The following is a 19,782-nucleotide window of genomic DNA, read 5'->3' on the forward strand; positions in this document are numbered from 1 at the left end:
TTATTATGTTCAGAATTTTCGCTGTCACCATACACTTCCCGAGATGATTCAAAACTGCTTGTTTAATCTGCAAAATTGTGAGAACCTAATTTTAAACTAATAAAGACAATGGCCCATATTCTCTCTAAATATCTGCCTGCTGCGCTTAAGGCACTTACACTCCGCTGTCCCAACTTACTAGAGCAGGTGTTGTATTCCTCAAACACTTGCTCCATAAGTTGGGACAGCGGAGTGTAAGTGTCCCGGCGTAGCCTGGCGGATCTCCAAGGGGGCGGCTTCTATTCAAATGAAGCGCGCCCCCGATGCGAAAGAACTGGGCATGCGCCGGGCTTCAAAAAGCCCAGTGCGCATGCTCCAGTTCTCGGCGGAAAACGTCAATGACGCCGACGTGTGCGTCATTGACGTAAAGTCGTATTCAAGAACGACTTACGTAAACGACGTACCCGACGAAAAAACATGACGGGGACCCGACACCATCCGTAACATGGCCTACGCGAGACTTGCGGAAACTTACCCCTCATATAGCAGGAGTAAGTTTCCTCTTACGCAATCGACGTTAGCGACGGTTACGCGACGCAAACTCGTTCGGGAATCGGCGTAGAAGGATCATTTGCATACGCAAATGACTCCTTCACGTAAATGCCATCTAGCGGCGGCCGGCGTCATTGCATTTAAGATCTGCCAGTGTAAGTGACTTACAGATGGCGGATCTTAAGTGTATCTATGCAAAAATGATTCTAAGAATCAGGAGCATAGATACACGGGCCAAAAAAAGGGAGTTACGATGGAGTATCCTGAGTTACTCCATCGTAACTTCACTGAGAATATGGGCCAATAGTTTTTTAAAACGGTATCACACTTCTCTCCATATATGCATTAATGTTGGAAACTGAAAGTGGAACACAGGGAACGAGGAAATGCCAGAGTGCAACACAGGGCATACACTGTGAAAGCTTTCCACCCCAAGAGGGGGTTGGATCTGGTGAGTGTGGATATTGTCAGAACATAGAAGAAGGTGTCACTGCATGGAACACGGACACAATAGCACAAACACTTTTTAAGCAATCTCCAGGATTTTTTGGACACAGCACAAAGCACTTTTTTTCCTTCCTTTTTTTCCTGTGATATATAGCACATTGTTTACATATTGAACTGGTTTTTATATATTTATATTTATTTTTATTTATATATTTAAAAAAAAAAAAACACGATCTACCAAATTTTTCCAGCACATTCACATGCATGTTTGTATAGTAATCTGTATATTACTTATTTATCACCATCTTTATATATATATATATATATATATATATATATATATATATATATATATATATATATATATATATATATATATATATATATAGTGACAGGAAGTCAGGTAAATCTGTGGGTGTTGTCACAGACGGGACATACATTTCTGCCTTGTTTAGACAATACAAGTTGTTATTAGGCGTCGGCTGAAAAATGTAGCCAGGAAAGGTTTGAGGCCGTTGGAAGACTCCAGCTGTTCAGAATGAGGCAATTAAGGCCTATATAAGTAATCCAGGCGATTACCACTAATTTGCTGCATGCTGAGGCTTTCTGAGTGAAAGAGAACAGAGCTGAAGGTCTTCTGAGGAGGGGAGGAGACCATTGATTTTTCTGTGTGATAAAAATCAAAAGACTATTGTTTTCTGCTGTACGACCAGCACTGTCTGCCCAGCGCTAGGCTGAGCCAGACTCCATGGATAGGTTCCTGTGTGGAAAGTAGACGCCCAGAGTGGCTAGGGTTTATTTTATGTTTGATGTTGTTTATGCTGTTTGGATGCTTGCAATTGTTTTCCAGCAAGATGAAAAAATAAACCAAAAACGTTGTTTTCAACCGTCTTCGACTGCCAGTCTGTATAAATTCAGTGTGTGGTGAACCCATCCAAGGGGTCACACACCCCGCTACCAAGCTAACCCCTATATATATATATATATATATATATATATATACCAACCTGTTGTAACACTACACAGCAGCACAGTTTTCACTGAATCAAAGGTCGTTAGGCAGGCGCCGAGTCTACTAAATATTTCCAACTCATTATCTTAGTTAGGATTAGGGAAAGAACTTTATTCATTATGTACTGTCATGTCGCATTTTAACAGTAAAGTTGCATTAACCATTGGAGTCGCTGCATGTTGGTTCTGAAATACTCCAAAAGAACCAGGGTCTGTATTTGCAGTATGGGGTGTGAAGCAACACTAGTACAAGAATTTCATATTCTTTTATTAAAACCATAGTAAGGTAAAATGCAGCCAAGCTTTAATCCAGTTGTGTGCCAGCAGCTTTTCTTGTTGAAGGGATAATCCAAATCACATGATTCCTATAGTCCCATATACACTGAAAACAATATCCAACAGTCAGCCCATTCTGAATTCTGTTTACTCTTTAAAATCATAATGGCAATAAAATCTACCCAAATGATCCTGATCAAAAGTTTACATACCCCAGTTCATTATACCGTGTATTGCCCCATTTAACATCAATGACAGCTTGAAATATGTTGTGGTATTTGTGGATGAGGCTCTTTATCTTCTCAGATAGTAAAGCTGCCCATTCCTCTTGGCAAAAAACCTCCAGTCCCTGCAAATTCTTGAACTGCACATTTGAGATCTCCCCAGAGTGGCTCAATGATATTGAGGTCAGGAGACTGACCTCCAGAACCTTCACTTTATTCTGCTGTAGCCAATGACAGGCCGACTTGGCCTTGTGTTTTGGATCATTGTCATGTTGGAATGTCCAAGTACGTCCCATGCACAGCTTCCTGGCTGATGAATGCAAATGTTCCTCCAGTATTTTTTGATAACATACTGCATTCAGCTTGCCATCAATTTTGACCAAATTTCCTGTGCCTTTGTAGCTCACACATCCCCAAAACATCAGCGATCCACTCCCCTGTTTCACAGTAGGAATGGTGTACCTTTCATCATAGGCCTTGTTCACTTCAAATGACTTTGTGCCAGAAGGTTTGAGACTTGTCTCTGTGCTGTTTGGTGTATTATAAGCGGGATACTTTGTGGCATTTGCGTAGTAATGGCTTTCTACTAGCGACTTGACCATGCAGCCCATCTTTCTTCAACTGCCTCCTTATTGTGCATCTTGAAACAGCCACACAACATGTCCTGAGAGTCCTGTATTTCATCTGAAGTTATTTGTGGGTTTTTCTATGCATCCCGAACAAATTTTCCTGGCAGTTGTGGCTGAAATTTTACTTGGTCTACCACCTGACCGTATTTTCAGAGAGCATGAAATTAGATTAGGGATAGCATTTCCTTTTGTAAAACCCATGTGTGGAACTGAGCACATGGGGTCACCTTGAAGGTAGAGACCATGAGACTCAGGACCTGCATGCAGAACTGCAGAGAGGACCACCTGCAGAACAGTAACAACTGAAGAGCAGTCTGGAGTTTCCAAAGCTAGTCCAGACAAAGAACTACCTTGGCCCACGCTGAACCCAGAAGCATTCCAGCCACCTGGTCGTAACCAGAGCAAATCCAGACAAACTCCTATATAGTACAAATGCCACATTGTCCATCAGGGAAGAGTTTTCTGAAATTGTGGAAGAGAAGTACATTACTTGTATGCTCCAAGAGGGTCCAGAAAATGTCAGCCAGCATTGCACCAAAGACTCAGACATCCTGGAGGAGCAATTCCTTCAGGGTCCATTTGAAAAACCAGCACATAGGCCAAACACCAGGCACAGGACAAACGCTGGGACAAAGAGAATTGAAAGCAATGGGGCTGAGGTTTAGTTGCACGCAATGCATGTGTAAGCTGCAGGCCCCGTCAAGGCGCTCTGTATACTGCAGTACTAACTATAACATTGCATTTTAAGTCTCCTCAGTAGAAGCACATGACTGCTGATGGATAGATAAGGGGCAGGTGACTGAAGGTAGCCCAGCCCTCATTAAAGGGGCAGGAGCACACTGCACACTCAACACATGGAAGCAAAGGTGCCAGTGTGCTGCCTGACCACAATGACATAAATACAACAAACAAAAGTCACTGCCCTTACCTATGACCTATGACCTCCAGTCACCTGCCCCTTATCTATCCATCAGCAGTCATGTGCTCCTACTGCGGAGACTTAAAATGCAATGTTATATATACACCTATTTAACTCTTTACTAAACCCTTAGTTAACCATAATAAGGCTATAATTATTTCCATCTTCCCCTTCTCACTAAATCTCTTCTGCAATTCACATCTGAGAAAATCAGTTTATGTGTACTTGTCCGATATTAAGTGCTTTTGAATCTTTTGGACTTAGAGTTTTGACAGATATCAAAATGTAACATGCTACCATTTCGTCACTAAACTGACCATAGCCAATGTTCAGCTTAAAACACATTCACTTGGTCACACACAGCTGAGCCATTCTAAATGTTTTAATTCAAGGTTACTTCTAAGAACATTTCATTATATCTTCTTAAGCAAAATAAATTTGACACCTTTTATTTGAGGCAGATAATTAAACTAACTGTGGTTAAAGCTGCATGAACATAGGAAGCTGACGGTTCACAACAGACTTGAAGACATGCTCCATTTTTAGAATCTTTCCACACAACATTCCCTGATGAATTAAGCAGTTGAAATGCTTTAATGTTGCCTTATTGTGCATATTCTTTAGTCTGCCAAAAATGTTTCCAACAAGGCTGTTCCTCAGTCTATCAGAACAGGAGTGTTGTCTGTGGCCACACAAAAGAACCTAGACAGGGTCAAATTGTGGGTGCGGAGAATGTTTTTCAACTTGCCAAATATGTCAGGGCCAGTTCTAATATCCTGCATTGAAATTAAATCCAGAAGATCCAGTTCTTTCGTAACTTTTCGATGTTGGTCATATCAAATGAAGACAATGTTGAGCAATGACCTGTCTGTACTCTTTATATGATAAACTTAGAGGACACATTACTTTAGTGCCTTGAGATATCCTTTGACAAGGCTTTATATATTTTTATTAAAGCTTCTATATTGAAAGGTTTAGGGTGGCTTTCAATCATCTGGAAAATTATATAGCTTGCCCTTAAGAGCCGGTACACACACTCAGCCGCCTGACAAGTCACGCTCCGCTCTGTTCAATGGAACCGTTCTAATAGGAGCGACTCAAGTCGTTCCGACTTAGAAAAAGGTTCTTGTATGACTTTGGGGGCGACTTGTATTGACTTCAATACAGAAGTCATTTTGCAAGTCGCCTCTGGAGTCGTCTTGAAATCGCCTTGCCCCCCAAAGTCCCTGTGTGAACCGGGTCTTAAGCTGAAGTGTAGTATATATTTTGGTATACAGCACCAAACACATTATATATGTTTAATGGTCTACATAACATTACCTGCAGGTTGCTGCATCTGGTAAAAATCATCCCTGCATTGTCTTCTTCACAGCTGCCAGATATTATTCAGAGCTGCTGTCTTCCAGCAACGTGAAGGTTAACAGCAGCTTCTGCTACTAGTATAGTTGTTCTGCCTACCTGCCTGTATTACTACAACACTTACACAATGCATCATGTTCTTTGATTAGAGCAGATCTGGTAAATTTCACATAACGCAGTGCATTGTGGAGGAGTAGTAATATGAACAATACGATTGTCAGAGAGGGCAAAGGGGGTGGGTGGTGCAACTTTTTTTAGTAGCAGAGACTGCTGTTAACCTTCAAAGGCGCCAGAATACAGTTCAGCACAGTATCCTGCAGCTGTGAAGGAGGCACTGCAGGTGTGATTGTTTATCTGGAAGCAGCCGCCTGCAGGTAATGGGTTACATGCCATTACGTTATGGTTGAACTGGATGGACTTGTGTCTTTTTTCAACCTGACTAACTATATATACCTAAAGTGGTGCTGAATTTCAGAAAAACATATACTGTGTATACATATACTAAACTTCAGCTATAATTGATTATTTCTACTTTATGGAAGAAAGTTTGCTGCCTCTAAAAAGTCCCCTTTTAAAACTTTTGATTTTTCATTCTCAGATTAGTTCTTGCTGTACTACGAGCACATCGAAGTGCTATAGGTCTTAATGGTAGATGAGAAGAAGTAAAAAGCAGGGAGGAGAGACTGGTCACATGATCTGTTAATATCAGGTTACATAGCTTCTGCTCAGTCATGGACTTCTCTCTGTTACATTAAACAGAAATAACTTTAAGAGCTACCTCTGGCTCCAGACTGCCGTCTGCATTTTATGAATGGGCCACAAAATGCAAGCTGTCATGCTGAGTATTCGAACATTGTACGGCAGAGAGCAAATAGCAATATCCACTCTCCATTGTAAATGAGCCCCATAAAGCAGAAAATATGAAAGATGATAAGGGAAGTACATAAATGCATTATCACACCTAAATATTACAGTCACAGTATATAATAAGAAAAGTTGTATTGCATCTATGCATACACATTTAAAGTGGATGTAAACCCCATTCATGAAATGTGTACTCCGCATTTACAGTATATCTGCAGTGTTTTCTTATTTCTCTTCAAAGCCCTAAGTCCCGTGGCTTTCTCATGCTCCTTTCTTCTGTTATCAGCATGATAACTTCTGACAAGTTCTCCATCAACTGTGATAAAACCAGGCTGAATTTTGTGTCAGGGTGGGTGCTATAAATAGATTAGCAGAGAGCTGGTCTATTCACAGCACAGCTCTGGGCCTTACCTCCAATCAGCTGTCTCACAGTGTATGGCAAGAATCCACACACACACAGGTGAATCAGGAAGAGAGAATTCAGAACATGCACTTTCTGAACAGTGTATAAAGCTGAAGACAGAAGATATACATGTAAAACTTATGTAGGAGGATTTGTTTAATCTTTGTGTATTATCCGAGGCTGTTCACTTCACTGGGTATATGTGAGGGTTTACATCCACTTTAAATAAATGGAAAAATGAATGTGTTACATTTTGTGGTGGGTAACAAGTGATGTTAAGTGACATTGAGTAGAGAGTCAAAGCTAAAATTTCCATTTCATAAGATCTATTTAAAATGTATTTGCATGTCTGATATTTCAATTGCAATCAAGTCCATTCTACAATACAATCCAAACAATACATAGGATGTTAGTTTTTAGGTTTAAATGAGAAACTATGAGGTATTTGCCCATAATTAAAAAGTACATAGAATTGTTAATATTGCTGTATATGGATTGCATACAAATGCATTTTGATAGGATTGTTTTCATATGATTTAAGCATTTATTTTTAAATTTGAATTTCCTTTGCTAATAATCAGAAGTGGTGAATAGTTGTTTAGCACATTTAACTGAAATCCCCAGCCTATTACATGGTAAGGAGCTGCATAGAATGAGACCTTCACTACAAACAATTACTCTGTATGGCAGAGCCCAAAGTGAATTTGCTGATAAACACTAACAATAGCTTGTTGTTTTTAATCCTTTAATGAAGACTGTAGACAGACCATCATTATAATACTAATGTGGACCTAGCAGGTCCCTCATCACCCTGTCCGCGCTAATGCAATATGACAGTAGGAAACACCTATTTGCAAACAGTGGATGAGTATACCCAGCTACACCAAAGAGTACGTTGGTCATAAACTGGCAGGTGGGACCCTGAGAACTATGGATCAGAATACACTTGTTTATTATTGAACCCATCAAAACCATTACACTGTTATCGTTGAAAGCATCAAGCGTAGACCTTTTGTACTGAAGTTTGTGACTCTGCTTAGATACTGGAATGGGCACAGGACTGTAGAAAAAAAATATTTATGAATAGCAAATCAGTATACCTACATGGCAGATGCTTCCTCAGGAATGATGGGTTAAAGCATACATGCTTACTACTGAACCCGTCAAGACCTGAGTGCTTCTTGGCTTTGGCTAATGGATAGACATATGACTGAGAATAATATGTTAACAGCCATCCACACATTTTTTACAACATGTTAATAATTACTACTAATACTACAATACTGTGTACTGTTATCAGCTAGCAAGTTATTTTTTTCTCTGACCTGAATTTATTTGCACAAAAATGTCTGTCAAATTTACAGCAGGACTGGGGTATATGAAACAATCTGTAGTGATGCTGGCTCCCCAAATCCATACTAAAAGGGCATCATGACAATAATAAATAATATATACCAGCCACAATAAAAAAAAAAAAAGAAGAAGCAGAACATACAGTATAATCAACCCCTCTGAAATGAGCATTTCTGATGGTGTAATTACCGTAGGTTGTCAAATTTGGTTTGCTTTGTGTTGTGATGCACTGCGTTTTAAAAAAAATGACCATGTGGGTTTTGCCTGCATGGGGTACATTGGCAGTGCATTTAAAATGAATGTATGTGCTAATAAAAATGATTTTTCAAAACAAAATGAATGTATGTGCATAACACAGCAACATACTGCTCAGTGTGAACTTAGCATAACATATCTCCTGAGCCTCTAACTAACACAGGAATATGTACAACAATGCATGCATTGCAATAAGGGGATTTGACATTAAAAATCACCAGAAAAATTATAAACAAGGGGAGAAGGATAGGAAGTTGGTAATAAGAGTTTATTGTGGTTAACTAAGTATTAATAAGGAGTTAAATAGGAACACTTACTATTGTATCTTCATATGAATGAAACAGAGTGAATACAAAAGTAATAATGTTCATTGTATTTTTTTCAGTCTCTGAGCATGGTTAACAAATACTGCTTAGCCAAGTGGGTCCCAACTCCTGTCCTCAGGACCCACTAACAGGCCAGATTTTAAGTATTACCTGCAATCACTGAGCAGCAAATGACATTACCTTTGATGTATTTCAGTTATCTTGCAAACCTGGCCTGTTGGTGGGTCCTGGGGACAGGAGTTGAGAACCGCTGCACTAAAGACTCCAACAGCAACTGCTCCTGGCACTGTTGTATTATTATACAGATAATTTTGACAGCCAGGAATTGGCACTAAGAAGTGGCAGAAGCAGGAGAAGGGGACGAGGGACAGATGTACTCCTCTGCTGCTTCAGTACTGAATGTGGAAATGCTCAGTACAAAGCATTTCTGAGTTACATTTAAAACTGAAAGAGATCTGTGCATATGAAGGATATGTTCACTAATTTCCCAGCTTAACATCCTGAAAGAAAACTGACAACAAGACCAGCATGAGCACCATGAAGACAGGAGGCTGTTCTAAACTTAAGAAATCTATTCACAAATGAAATAAATGCATTTCTAAAGCTTAAGTTTACTATATACAGAATGTTCGGATGGAGGGGTGTACCACACAAAATGCATCAGCTACAGTATGAGTTTGAGTACACCCCTCACATTTTTGAAAATATTTTACTATATATTTTTATGTGACAAAACTGAAAAAAATACACTTTGCTACAATATAAAGTGTAAATGTGCTGTCCCCTCAAAATTACTCAACACATTAATGTCTAAACCGCTGGCAACAAAAGTGAGTACACTCCTAAGTGAAAATGTCAAAATTGGGCCCAATTAGCCATTTTCTCTCCCCGGTGTCATCGGTAGCAGGTGTGTTAAATTTGGCGTTATCGTTTTCACTCTCTCATACTAGTCACTGGAAGTCCAACATGGCACCTCATGGCAAAGAACTCTGAGGATCTGAAAAAAAGAATTGCTGTTCTACATAAAGATGGCCTGGGCTATAAGAAGATTGTCAATACCCTGAAACTGAGCTGCAGCACAGTGGCCAAGACCATACAGCAGTTTAACAGGACAGGTTCCACTCAGAACAGGCCTCACCATGGTCGACCAAAGAAGTTGAGTGCACATGGTCATGGTCATATCCAGACGTTGTCTTTGGGAAACAGACGTACGAGTGCTGCCAGTGCCAGCATTGCTGCAGAGGTTAAAGTGGTGGGGAGTCAGCCTCTCAGTGCTCAGACCATATGCTGCACACTGTATCAAATTGGTCTGCATGGCTGTCATCCCAGAAGGAGGCCTCTTCTAAAGATGATGCACAAGAATTACCGCATTACAGTTTGCGGAAGACAAGCAGACTAAGGACATGGGTACTCTTTAGGAGGACTACCATATTGCATTAGATTTTCATTAGCGCAGTTGCTTCCAATTTCTTTTCTTTAAGGACATGGGTTACTGGAACCATATCCTGTGGTCTCATGAGACCAAGATAAACTTATTTGGTTCAGATGGTTTCAAGCGTGTGTGGCGGCAACCTGGTGAGGAGTACAAAGACAAGTGTGTCTTGCTTACAGTCAAGCATGGTGGTGGGAGTTCATGGTCTGGGGCTGCATAAGTGCTGCCCTCACTGGGGAGCTACAGTTCATTGAGGGAGCCATGAATGCCAATATGTACTGTGACATACTGAAACAGAGCATGATCCCTCCCTTGGCACTGGGCCGCAACATGATAACGACCCCAAATACACCTCCAAGATAGCCACTGCCTTGTTAAGAAGTTGAGGGTAAAGGTGATGGGCTGTCCAAGCATGTCTCCAGATCTAAACCCTGTTGAGCATCTGTGGGGCATCCCAGAAGGTGGAGGAGTGCAAGGTCCCTTACATCCACCCACTCCATGATGAGGTCATAGAGGTGTGGAAGAGGACTCCAGTGGCAACCTGTGAAGCTCTGGTGAACTCCATGCACAAGAAGGTTAAGGCAGTGCTGGAAAATAATGGGGGCCACACAAAATATTGACACGTTGGGTGCAATTTGGACATTTTCACTTAGGGGTGTACTCATTTTTGTTGCCAGCGGTTTAGACATTAATGGCTGTGTGTTGAGTTATTTTGAGGGGACAGAAAATTTACATTGTTATACAAGCTGTACACTCACTACTTCACATTGTAGAAAAGTGTAATTTCTTCAGTGTTGTCACATGAAAAGTTATATTAAAATATTTACAAAAATGTGAGGGGTGTATTCACTTTTGTGAGATACTGTATGTATAATGGTGTGTATCCAATTAACTGCAGGAAATGTATTTGGTAAAAATCATCCCTGGAGGAGAGTGGGATACTGGAGGACCCTAAATCCGTGGAAGAACTACATCTTGCCATCTCTTCCTCCCAGACAGGTAAGGCTCTAGGACTTGATGGTCTTCCCCTGCAGTACTATAAAATATTGCACCACCAACTCACTCCCTTTTTTGTACAGGCCTTTAATTTAGGGCTGTGCAAATTAACTTTTAATTAATCGATTAATCTTTAATTTTTTTGATCGATCAAAATATTTTTGATCGATTAAAATTCTTTTGATTGGTACTCACCTCTCCGCTGGCTTTCCCGGGCCTTCAGGAAGTTCCGTCGGAGATCCAGTAAAGTCACGAACGCCGGCGGGGCTTACCTTGTCCATCTGAAGGGCTCCTTTGCTGTGCCTTCATATCTGCCTGCCGGCGGGACCTTCCTATCTGCCACACGCAAGGGCTGTTACACTTCCCTCTATCAACCTGGGATTCTACAACCATCCACTGGGAGTTGTGATAGTTCCCTTCATGGGACATCTACATGCCGACGGACTGATGTTAACCTCTCCTCATCTGGATTCAGCAGTGGTATCGTTGTACACGTTTTTATACCAGTATCATACTTAGCTACATGTTTTTATGACTGCTTTTGGTACCGTTTGGTATTACTCGCACCATTTTTACAGTTTATGTAGCTACATCGATTTTATCTCCAGTACAATATTTATTTGGTTACCTACTTAAAGACTATTAAAGTTTTAATGCTATTCCCATTGAACGCTTCCTTTGTGTGTTTTATGTATCCTGCAATCCATTTTTCCAGTTGTTGGTAGCTGCACTGGGAATCAGCCTGCAAGGAGATCAGCTAAAAGTAGTTGGATCTGTATGTGCGTTGAAATTAATCAATTAATCGTTTAAAAAAACAAACGATTAATCGAACAGAAAAATTTTGATCAGTAACAGCCCTACTTTAATTCCCTTACTGAGGGGCTTTGCTTCTCGCTGTCTTCTAAACGGGACAAGGATCTCAAGAAATGGGTCTGATACAGGCAAATTGCCCTACTAAACATAGACCTTAAATTAATAAAAATAAAATTCTTTCTAAATGACTCCCCCCTCACATTGCCAATATAATTCACATTGACCTGGTGGGTTTTAGCCCCATATGAGAGGCCTGGGATAATGCCCCTAGAGCAATTGTTGCTCGTACTCCTTTTGACAGATGTGGAAAAGGCCTTTGACCAAGTGGACTTGCAATTCCAGAAGTCACATGTCAGCTTGGGTACACGAATGATGGCCTGAATTTCAGCCCTATTTTTCTCTAGTCTAAATAAATGAAACTCAGACGGAATATTTTTGTCTGTTTAATGGAATGTATTGTTCCCTATCACTTTAGCTCATAGTCCTGACACTTACTTAGCCCCACAGACTGAATATGAGAAATCAATTTATTCCCCTATCCACACTAAGCAGCATGGATGGAGGAATCTCCTCTGTAAGCTATTGTATTCAAGCAGCCACATCACCCGCGGCTGCCCAAATATCCGAAACAGTGACTGTATCTAATAGAATGTAGTCACTGTTCAGCCAATGATATTACACTTGGACTCAGAACCAACTTTTGTCAAGACAGGTGGTGCTGACAGTGCCATCTATAACTCGAATTTCAACAGGAATTGGACAAAATTCAAGCCATGTATGGCTAGCTTAGCAAAAACTATGTTGCTTTAAGAATACTGAACGAAATGCCTGCACATACCTGCAGCAGCTTTTAGTATTTTCTGATCAGACAAAGCTCTGACATTTGCTCCACGCTTTTATTGGTTGGCTCACTTGCCAATAGAAAAAACGTAGAGGGAGGAAGGGGCCGGCACTAATAACATTATAAACATTTAAGATTAAAATGATGATCTATTTATGAATGAAGCCTGCATACACTGTTTGCAAGCTTTATTCACACAGGAACACTCTTCAGTTTCACTGATTTTAGCAGGTACAGCAAGTAAGAGAGCAACTCCGCATTTTCTTTATTGAAATTACACCCACTGTTGAACTGTGACTGCTACTGCTGGCATGCAAGTTCTGCATACATGTCAGCAGTGTGATGACACAAGTAATACTTCAGAAAGGTTCAGATACAAGACTGTATAATACATTGTTTCTATTCTGTTATGTATTGCTACAATGTATTCTTCTGTATATTCTGCTCCATGTCAAATATAATAGTAGATGTGAAAAATATTGCGCTATCCCAGAACAAAAAACAAAAAACCCTAGAACGTGGGGGGGGGGGGGGGGGGGAGGGTGTAGCAGCTGCACTAGAATGTGACAAAATTCAAAAAGGAGTGTGGGTGAATGTGTAGCGCTACGTGTAAGTGAAATATGAAAAAAACACCAAATGATGTATACTCAACAGAGTATAACTATAACATAATAATGTTCAGTTCACATGAAAACAATCAGTTAATTTAGAAATTCAATGTGATAAATTGTCCATCATGTGTGGCTAACATATTAAAGATGTCATGAGATTGAATAAACCATCCCAACGATAATCTTCCGATGAGAGATGTAATTGCTTACCGGAACCGTTGGACCCGACTGTCATACGACAACAGGTCAATCGAGCCCAAGGTATTCAACCAGCTGTGCAATAGGATTGTCAACGAGGATCCAAGAAGAAGTGGGGTGCACTTCCCAGGTGTCCAGAAGACGTCAACTCGAGGTAAGGTCAATAGGCCCGATGTTCCTCAGCTGCAGGTGACTCCAATGGAAGTGTCAAAAACCATGGAGCAGTTGGAAAAAATATGGGAAATCCACCAACCATCTGAAAACAACTCGGTTCAGGCAAAAACCCTTGGTGGGGTGGTGGGGACCAACTGGAGACACTCAAAAAAACTTTTCCTCCACAGAGCATGCAAAGAAAAGAAAAAAATAGGGGCTCAGATGGTGCAGGTAAACAAAAGAAGGTTTTAATGGAAAAAAAAAAATCATACAAGTTAAAAAGGTGATCACAGGTCAAACTTTTTGAACTGTGATCACCTATTTAACGTGTATGTTGGTTTTTATCATTAAAACCTTCTTTTGTTGACCTGTACCATCAGAGCCCCTATTTTTTATTTTCTTTGCATGCTCTGTGGAGGAAAAGTTTTTTGAGTGTCTCCAGTTGGTCCCCACTACCCCACCAAGGGTTGTTGCTTGCCTGAACAGAGTTGTTTTCAGATGGTTGGTGGATCTCCACGGCTTTTCCAACTGCTCCATGATTTTGACACTTCCATTGGAGTCACCTCTGGCTGCGGAACATCGGGCCTATTGACCTCACCTCGAGTTGACGTCTTCTGGACACCAGGGGAGTGCACCCCACTTCTTCTTGGATCCTCGTTGACAGTCCTATTGCACAGCTGGTTGAATACCTTGGGCTCGATTGACCTGTTGTTGTACGACAATCAGGTACAACCGTTCCGGTAAGCACAGTCTCAATTACATCTCTCATCTGAAGATTATCGTTGGGATGTTTTTCTTCAATCTCATGACATCTTTAATATGTTAGCCACAGACGATGGACAATTTATCACATTGAATTTCTATATGGACTGATTGTTTTCATGTGGACTGAACATTATTATGCTGTAGTTATACTCTGTTGAGCATACATCATTTGGTGTTTTTTTCATATTTCACTTACACGTAGCGCTACACATTCACCCACATGGATATAATAGTAACTTGGGACATGTCTGAATTTCATTATCTATTGCAAAATGCAAAACATATAAAAAAAAAACAAAAAAAAAAAAAAAACTTACAGCGTATCTCCTCTTGGTGAAAAATAGGAAGCTCTTTCTTGTAAATGAGCGATTGAATACTCTGTCATTTGCTTTAACTTCCCAGGTGTAGCCTGACAATAAATAAAAAAACAACAAACATGTAAGATAAATAAACCTAAGTCTCAAAACTCTAACATAATATAAACATAGGCTTTAGTGTTTAAAATGTACTAATTTATTTCATTTTTAAATTTGATCCTGTTAATAGTATAGGTTTTTTATTACTGTGTACCACAATGTCTGAAAAAATTTGCAAGCATCCAGTTTTATATCCAAATGTATTATTCTTACTGTTGAAGCAAGAAAATGACAAGAAACAATTGCTGGCTATCATAACTGCTAGGACTTTATAGGAACCATAGAAGTCCTACAAACAGAGGGGTAGATTCAGAGAGAATTTACGCAAATTTACGTAAATTCAAATCTGCGCCGGCGTATCTTCTTTCTGTATTTAGAAAGCAAGATACGCCGACATTAGCCTAAGATACGACTGGCATAAGTCTCTTACGCCGTCATATCTTAGGGTGCATTCTCGAGCTGGCCGCTAGGTGGCGCTCCCATCGTTTTCGGCATGGAGTATGCAAATTACCTAGTTACGCCGATTCACAAACGTACGTGCGCCCGGTGGTAGTTTTTTACGTCGTTTGCGTTAAGGCTTTTTCGGCGTAACGTTGCTCCTGCTATTAGAAGGCGCAGCCATTGCCAAGTATGGACGTCGTTCCCGCTTCGAAATTTGAATTTTTTACGTTATTTGCGTAAGTCGTTCGCGAATAGGGCTGGACGTAATTTACATTCACGTCGAAACCAATACGTCGTTGTGGCGTACTTGAGAGCAATGCACTCTGGGATATGTACACGGATGGCGCATGCGCCATTCGTAAAACACGTCAATCACGTCAGGTCATCACACATTAGCATAAAACACGCCCCCCCTTCCACATTTGAATTACGCGGGCTTACGCCGGCCCCATTTACGCTACGCCGCCGCAACTTACGGAGCAAGTGCTTTGTGAATACTGCACTTGCTCCTGTAAGTTGCGCCGGCGTAGCGCAAATACAATACGATGCGCCGCCGTAACTAGGCGTGCAGCTACGTGAATCTACCCCAGAGTCTGTACAAGCATTTTCTAAGAGCAATGATGTGCAGCTGGCACTGGAGAGAGTGTATGTAGGCAGGAAGTGGCTGATGTAGACCGAAGGAAATAAGCAGTGCTAATAAAGGATGAAAAAGGAGAAAAAATATTTTCTTGGCAAAAAACAATGTTTTAGCTCCATTTATTTAAAAGAGAAGTATGATTATTTTTTTCCTGTTTCATACTTACCTAGGTGGATGCAGCATTGGTCCGATGCTGCAACTGTCCCCTGGCGCCTCTGCACTCAGAACTAAGCTATCAAACATCGCCGATCACTCGGTTCTCTCAGCTCCCTGAGCAGAGAGCTGTAGACTGTCAGTCAGCAGCTCTTCTCTCTGCCTCCCCCATGCTCATTGAAGCGCTGAGCTGTGGAGGGTCGGGGAGTTGCTGTCTCAGTCTATTAGCGGCTCGTTGAGAGCCTGAGACAGGTATCAGTCCAGGCACCTGGCAGATCAAAACCTTATTGTCATGACGACGCAGTGCCTGGACCGATTCCTGTGACGTCAGCAGAGAGCAGACTTCAGTCTGCTCTCTGCTGAAAACTGGTCACACAGGAGGGGAAAACTAATTGCACTCCTGTGACCCATAGAAGAAGCCCATCCAAACAAGCTCAGACTGGACTTCTCCTTTAAGGTTTAGCTCTACTTTAACCACTTAAGCCCCGGACCATTTTGCTGCTAAATGACCGGGCCACTTTTTGCGATTCGGCACAGCGTCGCTTTAATTGACAATTGCGCGGTCGTGCGACGTGGTTCCCAAACAAAATTTAAGTCCTTTTTTCCCCACAAATAGAGCTTTCTTTTGGTGGTATTTGATCACCTCTGCTTTTTTTTTTTTTTTTTTTTCTTGCACTATAAACAAAAATAGAGCGACAATTTTGAAAAAAAAAATATTTACTTTTTGCTATAATAAATATCCCCAAGAAATATACCATTTTTTTTCTCAGTTTAGGCCGATACGTATTCTTCTACATATTTTTGGTAAAAAAAAAAAAAAAAAAAAAAAATCGCAATAAGTGTTTAATGATTGGTTTGCGCAAACATCTTTTTTTACTAGTAATGGCGGCGATCAGCAATTTTTATCGTTACTGCGACATTATGGCGGACACATCGGACACTTTTGACACATTTTTGGGACCATTGTCATTTTTACAGCGAAAAGTGCTATAACAATGCACTAATTACTGTGAAAATTACACTGGCAGTGAAGGGGTTAACCACTAGGTGGCACTGTAGGGGTTAAGTGTGCCCTAGTGAGTGTTTCTTACTGTAGGGGGGGATGGGCAATGTGTGACATGACACTGATCTCCGCTCCGATTACACGGAGCGGAGATCAGTGTCATTGTCACTAGGCAGAGCGGGGAGATGCTTGTTTACATTAGCATCTCCCCGCTCTATCTCTCCGTGAGACAATCGCGGGTATCCCCGCGGCGATCGAGTCCGCGGGACCTGCGTTCGGCTTCACGGAGCTTGCAGCGGGCATGCGCGTGCCGCCGGCGACGCGCACGCGTGCACAATGGCGCTTCCTTAAAGGGGACGTATATATACGTCCTTCTGCCCAGGAGTGCCATTGTGTCGACGTAAATGTGCGTGCGCCGATCGGGACGCAGTTAAAGTGACTGTAAACCCAATAACTAAAATATCATCTAAGCCTAGCAATGTTAATAGTATTTTTTTTAAATATTTTTAAATATGCAACTTTCAATAAATCTAAATCTGTTGTTTCTGCTGTGAAGGTCTGCATTCAATCACCTGTTTTAGGATGACAACACTATGTTACTATGTGCCATTTACAGTATGCTCCTGCATTGTGTCATAAGGGCTTCAAATGAAGGACATGCACACTGCAAAGAAAAGCATTAAAAGCGAATACATCATTGTGACAGACAGGTAGCTAACAGCTAGAAGAATGGTAGTCTTCTCTCATGACAGTGTCCCTTTAACCGCTTGCCGACCAGCCGCCGTCATTATACTGCGGCAGGTTGGCAGGGCTGCACAAATCGCCATAGGTGTATGTTGGCTGATTTAAGAGCTCTAGGGGGCACACAACCCCCGCAGCATGACGCAATGTCGCAGTCCCGCTAAAAAACGCTGATCGCCGCCATTACTAGTAAAAAATGTATAATAATAAAAATGCCATAAATCTATCCCCTATTTTGTAGACGCTATGGGCCAGATTCACAGAAGAGATACGACGGCGTATCTCCTGATACTCCCAGAGATACGACGGCGTATCTATGCGACTGATTCATAGAATCAGGTACGCATAGATAGCCCTAAGATCCGACAGGTGTAATTGACTTACACCGTCGGATCTTAGGATGCAATACTTTGGCCGCCGCTGGGTGGAGTTTGCGTCGTTTTCCAGCGTCGGGTATGCAAATGAGCTTTTACGACGATCCACGACGGTTTTCGCGTTCGTTACGTCGTCGCTAGTAATTTTTTCCCGTCGCAAAGTTAAGCCTGCTTTAACATGGCTTAACTTTAGATGAGCCATGTTAAAGTATGGCCGTCGTTCCCGGGTCGAATTTCAATATTTTTTTTTGCGTAAGACGTCCGGGAATACGAAACGTCGCAGTTCTAAAAAATTACGTCACTTCTCGCAAAGCACGGCGGGAATTTCAAAGCGGAGCATGCGCAGTACGTCCAGCCGGGAGCGCGCCTAATTTAAATGGTACACGCCCCATTTGAATTAGGCGGGCTTGCGCCGGACGTCTTTACGATACACCGCCGTAAGTTTACACGCAAGTGCTTGGTGAATCAGGCACTTGCGCTGAAAACTTGCGGCGGTGTAACGTAAACACGATACGTTACGCCGCTGGAGTTTTCTGTGAATCTGGCCCTATAACTTTTGCGCAAACCAATCAATAAACGCTTATTGCATTTTTTTAACAAAAATATGTAGAAGAATACATATTGGCCTAAACTGATGAAGAAATGTGTTTTTTTTATTTATTTTCTGGGATATTTATTATAGCAAAAAATATATATTTATTTTTTTTCAAAATTGTCGCTCTTTTTTTGTTTATAGCCCAAAAAATAAGAACCTCAGAGGTGATCAAATACCACCAAAAGAAAGATGTATTTGTGGGAAAAAAAGGACGTACATTTTGTTTGTGTACAACATCACATGACCGCGCAATTGTCAGTTAAAGTGACACAGAGCCTGATTATTAAGGGGCAAATGCTTCCGGTCCTTAAGTGGTTAAATGAAAGGTCTCTACTCTAGCTTATCTGCTGCGTGATCCTGTTTTTTTGTTTGGACTGCTACTAACTATTGCAGCAATTTGCTTCCAGCTACCATCCATCACTTTGCTTTTCTTTAATTTACAATGTGCTAAAAATAGTCTATTATAGATATTCATGTTTGCCTCATGCAAGAATCAATTGACCTATTTATATTTTTTTGCATTTGAATTCTTGTTATTATATTTCCTACCTGGATCACCATCACATCCATGTGTATCTGTGCTTTGAGTCCCCTGGCTCATTGTCGCCTTCTAAGAACCTAAAACAAAAATATTATTGTGGGTGTTCAAGGGGTAAAGTGGCAGTCAATACATTAAATAGTACAGATACAAGAGTGATTTGTTAGTTACATTTGCATAGTTACATAGGTTATAAAAAGACACAAATCCATCCATTTCAACCAATAGAAAAAATAAACAAAGTAGAAAACCTCCAAATACACAATCCTTACCCACAGTTGATCCAGAGGCAAAAAAAAAAAAAAAAAAACTCTATAATGCAAGGTTGAATTAACTCCAGCAGGAGAAAATTAATTCCTTCCTGATCCCCCAGAAGGCAATTGGATCTTTCCAGGATCAACAATCCCTGGTGTTGTTTCCTGTTAAAGGGTAAATTCACCTTAAGGAGCATGTTAAATGTTACACCCATATTTAGGGT

At 41.0% G+C, this 19,782-nt stretch overlaps 1 protein-coding gene across 5 annotated transcripts in view; it reads right to left on the reverse strand.

Moving 5' to 3' along the window:
- LOC120912727 (phospholipid-transporting ATPase IK-like) overlaps positions 1-19,782 on the reverse strand; it is a 273,043-nt gene that overhangs the window by 187,629 nt on the left and 65,632 nt on the right. For 2 of the 5 annotated variants that reach the window (XM_040322637.1, XM_040322634.1), the window contains exons 2-3: positions 19,316-19,384; positions 14,724-14,815 (exon numbers count right to left, since the gene is read on the reverse strand). In XM_040322637.1, the coding sequence (XP_040178571.1) occupies positions 14,724-14,815; positions 19,316-19,367 (144 nt within the window). In that variant the 5' untranslated portion in view covers positions 19,368-19,384. Of the gene's footprint in view, positions 1-14,723; positions 14,816-19,315; positions 19,385-19,555; positions 19,606-19,782 lie in introns of those variants that run through there. The other 3 variants (XM_040322636.1, XM_040322635.1, XM_040322633.1) reach the window with 3 other exon arrangements.

Source organism: Rana temporaria, chromosome 1 (genome assembly GCF_905171775.1).
Source record: "Rana temporaria chromosome 1, aRanTem1.1, whole genome shotgun sequence".
Taxonomy (NCBI): Eukaryota; Metazoa; Chordata; class Amphibia; order Anura; family Ranidae; genus Rana; species Rana temporaria.